General features: G+C 43.5%; 1 protein-coding gene across 1 annotated transcript in view; it reads right to left on the bottom strand.

Annotated features, from left to right (window-relative positions):
- Positions 1–3,980: 3,980 nt before the first annotated feature.
- Positions 3,981–6,292, bottom strand: part of slitrk2 (SLIT and NTRK-like family, member 2) — a 4,473-nt gene continuing 2,161 nt past the window's right edge. Inside the window, exon 2 of the mRNA XM_031288329.2 lies at positions 3,981–6,292. This exon is cut by the window's right edge and continues 1,321 nt beyond it. Coding sequence (XP_031144189.1) covers positions 4,893–6,292 — 1,400 coding nt within the window. The 3' untranslated portion in view covers positions 3,981–4,892.

Below are 6,292 nucleotides of genomic sequence, written 5' to 3'. Positions count from 1 at the left end.
ATGACGTGAACATAATTGAAAATGAGTTAAGGGGAACGGCTAAATTGACTGATGGAATAAGGATAAACACATTGCCGGGAGCGCACACACACACACACACACACACACACGCACACACACACACGCACACACGCACACACACAGTGAGCAGTGAGTAGTGGGAAATAGATTGCAGCAATCTGTGGCAAAAATGATTAAAATTGTATTTGTGAAAAGCTGGCATCAAATGCAACATAATGCACAAAAGTCAAAAAACGGCAACATGCACACATGCATACACACACATACAGAAAAGGCCGACTATTCTAAATCAACTCAAAGCAACAGCCCTTATGCTTCAAAGTCATCTCTGAATCGCTTATCCACATATTGAGCCACACTATAGGAATACCAATTTAAAGTCCTCTATCAAATCATTCAGAGAGAGGGACAGAAAGAAAGGAGACTGTGTGAAGGGGTGAGAGAGGTAGCAGTATCCACAAAATAGCTATTATTACATTTCAATGTTATCTAAGTAGAAAAAAGAGAAAATCTCTGCAGGGATATTGACGTACACACATACAGTATGAATATATAAATACACTAAGTCATTCAGTCACTTAGTTACTCATTCACTCACACACGCACGCACACACACACACACACACACGCATGCACACACACAAACACACACACGCACGCACGCACGCACATACACACACACACACACACACACACGTCAAGTCCCAGTGCTGCAAGATAAGAGAGGAGAGTGTTCTGGGGAGAAAGCTTCCTCATTGGTTTGCAAGGCTGCACATGTTCCAACCCTCCCTTATATCCCCTGTGTGTATGTGTGTGTGTGTGTGTGTGTGTGTGTGTGTGTGTGTGTGTGTGTGTGTGTACATGTGCGCGCAGGCGCATGCATGCAAGCTCTCCCTCTCTTTCCTTCACTGCCACTAAAAAGACACAGAGGACCTATTGTGCCCAAGGAAGGAAAATCACTCCATTTTCAGAAAAGGAGAGGAATGAACAGCTCTCTCTCTCTCTCTTTCTCTCCTTCCGTTCGTCTCTGCTGAACTCTCTCCTTCCCTCTCTTTCCCCCTCACACTCTCTTTCTTCTCCCCTCCCATTCACACAGCAGCTGAAATGGCGAAGCTTGTTAAAAAGGAAGCCCACATGACGGCATTCACAGCTTTGCTTACCGCAGCATCTCCCCTGCTCCCCGTGAGCCTTTGCACCAGAAACCATGGATGAAAGCAACTAGATATGACATCTTAAAAAAAAAAGTTATGGCACTAAGAGTAAATGCAAGAAGGGAAAAAGAAAAAAAGGGAACAGATAGAGAAAATGTGGAGGATTTGGAGTAAATGAGGTGTTTCATGCAGCAGTAACAGCAAAACAACATTAAAGGGAAAATGTCTTTTCAGGTGTTCAGAGCTGCAGCTCGATCGCTCCGGAACACAATTTTGCAGCAAACAATATTACCCAAAACTCTGCTTACTGAGAGAAACTGAGGTTCCTGCCTAATACTAGTTTATTGAAACAATCTATCATAGAAGGATTGTGAACCGGTGGGGATTCTCTGATGTCAATGCCCCAATTCCTACTAGATGGATGGATATAAATGTTCCTTCTGCGGAGTCCAGGGCGGAAGATGTGATAACAGAGGAAAGCCTTTATTATTGCTTAAATCTGGGAATGCAGCAACATCGCGTCATCGTAGTTGTAAACAAGTATAACCAATCTTATTTGAAGGACAAAGGCAATTTCGTACCCAAACTTTCTGTTGTTGAAATCAGTTAAAAATAACAGACTGAGTTCAACTGTTGCATTTGCTGTAGTTGTGTGCACACAAACTGTCTCGTAATGTCTTACAAGTATCACTATTTGGTGTGTTCAAATGACTGAAATGGGAAAAATAAAGCACACTCAAAAAAGAAAGTATGCAAAAAAGTATGAAAAAAATGTCGTGCATTGTACAAAGGAAGCTGCTCGAAGCTGGGGGACAAAATCAAACATTGCTGTTTGATTGACACGTCAGACTTTGTTCCCAGATCTCAGCAATCAAATGATTGATAATGTTGTTATCATAACCATTAGAAATGATGACTGAGGTTATTAAAAAAAGGGCTTTTTTTTATTAATTAATACATTTTTCTAATTTTTTTTTTTATTAGTAATAGTTATCCTTTAACTATTAACTAAAAAAAAACACTAGATGCCTCATAAACAGCTAAATTTAGCTTACATGGAACAGCAAAAAAGCAAATTCTCTCATCAATGGCAAACCCGCATACCTGCAAATATATCTGGAGAGCCTTAAACTGCATTCACAGTCTTCAGAAGAGCATATTTTCAAAGGGAACAAAGGTCTTTGGAAGACTGTGAGAGGTAGCTGAGAGCTCCAGACAAAAGCTAGCAAGTGGACCCTGAATTAAGGTACTGTTTCTTCCAATGTGATATAATCCTTCAGCACAACCAACCCGTCACCAACAAAGAGCAACAAATACAACCAGCTTACATGCAATATGCAGGGACTCCCCCCAATGCACAAAGCTCGTTGGCCTAGGAGCCATCGCAAGACCTGTTTTTTTAGGAAAGGATTTCCAGCAAAACACTATTTTTGTATCTGTTGTATCTACAGACCAGCACAAAGCACACCACTTTGCAACCTCACTCTCAAAAAAGAGAACTCGCTTGTCTCCTTCGCGCAGGGCTCATTGGTCCCAGCTGTCAAATTGGAACGAGGCCCTGTTGCCGGCAACATTTCAGCACCTTGGACAGTTACACAATAGCCAGCAGAGATCCAGCAGGGGGAAAAACACGAGGACAAAAGACAGAGGAGGAGGTGGAGGAGGGTGCTGGGCATACAAAAGGGAAAAGAAGGGGGGGTGGAGAAGAATTTGGCCGCTGGGAGGCCATTCACAGAGGATACAAAGAGCCAATGTCAACTCGAGTTGAAGGACAGAAAACAGAATTAGCATTAGAGCGGGTAGCACAGTTCGTCCATGTCACACGGCTGGAGAAGAGAGGACAGGCCTTTAAATGCACAGGGGATCATCATACGCACACATGCACAAACTTGCATTAGTTTTAAATGGCAGGTTGCGGAGAAGCGCTGTATTTCCTAAAAGATGGTTTCTAGCAGAGTCAGTGCTCTTTATGCTGCAGACTGTATTTCCTTTCACTGCCTTATCCATAAGAGCAATCCACGACTGTCAATTGCTATACTAATTGCAATTCTTTGCCTGCTGTAAGATTCAAATGCCAGAGAAGCGGCAGCTGTTTACGAATGCCACATTTTTTTCAATCTACATAACTGCTGTCATTTTGGAACGGCAGGATGCGGAGGAATGCTGCATCTTGTGAGAAAGGATTTCCAGCAGAGACAGTACTCTATACTGCAGTCTGGTCTCCATTTTCACCACTGGCACATTTGCTTTTACTGCTTATCCACAAGGGGCAATTCACTACTTTTAATTGCTATACTAATGACAATGCTTCCCTCATGTAAGATTGCAGTGCCCTAGAAGCTGCAGGTGTTAAAGGATGCCACATTTGTCCTTCTTTTCAATCTACATATCTTCACAATCACAATCCGTTCACAGCACTCAATGACATTTTGACACATCCTGCTGGAGAAATATATTGACCCTCTACATCAAACTAAAAATTTGTGTGGCCTGTGCACCATCAGATGGATGGAGTGGAGGGAGGAGTGTGAATATGGAGGAAACCTTGAGATGCTGTGTCAGGGAGGAAAGACGGAAGCAATGGCTATCATTCAACTTAGAAGGAGGCCCAAAAATCCACCTCGTCAATCATTAGAGGAGGAGCTGCAGGCAAGCTCTATTTTCAGTTTCTCTGCCTTCCACCATGCGCACACAAACACACACACACACGCACACACACACATACACCGTTAGAGCAGTCCACAGCACACCGCAGCATCCAAAATAATCAAGCACAGTGTATACAAAATTGAACTCAAGCTCAGGATCTTGACAAAGTGCTTCAGTGAAAGTTTAATGGCGCAATTTCGCCGCGCTGTATTGCTCCCCTATAGCATACAATATTCTCTATAAGTTGTACATCTCCAAAGACACTTCATATTCAAAGCAAAATAACACAATTCTCCCCGCCAAGAACTCATATATATTTTTCATACCCAGTCTCACGTTCATTTTTTTTTTTTCTTTTTTTCTTTTTTAAACAGACAAATATCTTTCTATTTTACATAAAGATTTGATTCTTTAAAATACAGCACTTTCAAAAAAAAAAAAGAAGGAACATTTCCATTTTGCAGAGCATTGTTGATAAAATAGTTGAGTGCAAAGGCACTTTCTGGAGTAAGTATAGTAAGATTTTGCCGCTTGTTGGATTTTGAAAAGGTTCTCTTTTATGGTTTAACACTCACCATTTATCTGTGTATGCTAAAAGTATGTACAGGAATGTCATTCTGTAGCATTACCTCTCCTCTACAATGATAATCATTTCAGACATTTTCTGTTTTTCACAGGGAGAATAAAATACAGTTTTATGAAAAGCACAAAGCCGTATTTGTGCACAGTCCTGCCCATGGTATACCTGCCGTCATCAAAGTCTTTTGGAATTTCATTATTCAAAAAAGAAGAAATAATTTATACCTTCCAGGAAAAAAAAATAGAACTGCATAATAATATACTTATTATACTCCTTTTATACATCTGGAAAAGAAAGAAAGAGAAGAAACAGAAGAGAGACAAAAAATCATCAAAGGATTCGGTTCGCTTCCAGTCAATGCTGTAGGAATGAACACGGATAGATAAGACAGATAAATAGAGAGAGGCTATTATTTCAGTAACTGCATGATTATTATGAATGCTGCACAGAACCTGGAGGGGTGTGGGGGGGGGGGCATTGTTGTTGCTATCTTACAGTTGGCTCATCGCAGTCTGTTTCTCCAGAACCTCCAAATAGTCTGGTTCTGTTTTTAGCTTCCCAGGGAGCAGAAGCGGGTGCTCATTGTTTTTGGAAAGGTGTTCAGCCCCGTAGTATTTCCTGGGGGTCCCGTACAGGACAGTTTTGTTCAACCTGTCCTGGTTGGTGATATGCCGCCGGGCTGTCGCAGCTTCGTAGGGGGGCACGATGCAAGGTCTCTTAGGTAAAGTGCAAAAGTTGTAATGGAAAGGAGGGGCGCCTGCAGCTGTGGGAAGCTCCTTGTGGGGCCTCTCCCCTAAGTTTTGATACAACATCTCGGGAGGATCCGGGGTGGCCAGACCACATGATGTTGGAGATTTATCCATAAAATCCATTGTGCTGATTGTGTAGGCCCCTGGACTGAGGACGTCTTTCTTTGCGTCAAGGGGCCCAAAGCTGAGCTCCTTCAGGTTGCGGTAATACGCCACCTGTTCGCCATCCTTCTGCATGTAAATTGGGTTTTGGCACATGGAGCCCACAGGTGGGGGGATGTAGTTATAAACGTGGCTCTCAGAGGTTTTGTCTTGGGTGGGTTCAGGAGTGTAGGAGCCATATTGCACTTGAAAAGAGTTGAGATCCAAGTTGTTGGCGCCTGTGGGGACATGCTCCACTCCTTTGCGCCGCTTCAGGACAAAAACAAAGAGGCCTGCGCCGAAGCAGACTGAAAGGATGAAAACAACAAGAAGTCCGAGAATCAGGACTGAGAGTGGGACCTCGGGGTGTAACTCAGGAGCGTGGATTCGGGATTCGGTGGGGCTGACTGAGCTAAAAGAAGAAGAGGAGGAAGGGGTGGTGGCCTCAGTGCCAGGGCTTATTAATGTGGGGGCTTTTGTAGGGGGTGCATGTTGTGGCGGGGGTGCCTCGCTGGGCTCGGGGCAGATGGCCTCGTTGCGAAGCGAGCGCAGCAGGCGACCTGCGTGTTTGGACGGCGAATCGCAAGTGATTTCGTTAACCACGACGCTGGTACTGGACAGCTCCATCCAGTTTTTGAGTGCCACAATGTCACACGTGCAGTCCCAGGGGTTCTCCTGTAGGTCGATCTGGATAAATGCTGAAAGCTGGTCTAGAACCCCTCGAACTGCAAGGTAGGAGAAATGGTTATTCCTCAGGTTGAGTCGTGTAAGCATGGTGCCGCCAAAAACATTGTCAGGGAGCGATCTTAACAGGTTGTTGTTCAGGAAAAGCAGCTGAAGGTTATGCAAAGAGTTAAAAGTTTGCGGTAAAATGTCTTTGATAATGTTATATTCCAAATACAGATACTGGAGCGACTGCAGGCCAGCGAAGAGGGATTGAGAAAGGGATTCAATGTAATTCCCATTCAGATAGAGCCGTCTGAGGTTTGTTAGATTCTCAA

The sequence above is a fragment of the Sander lucioperca genome, chromosome 1 (assembly GCF_008315115.2).
Source record: "Sander lucioperca isolate FBNREF2018 chromosome 1, SLUC_FBN_1.2, whole genome shotgun sequence".
NCBI lineage: Eukaryota > Metazoa > Chordata > Actinopteri > Perciformes > Percidae > Sander > Sander lucioperca.
This window is presented reverse-complemented; position numbering and strand designations above follow the sequence as displayed.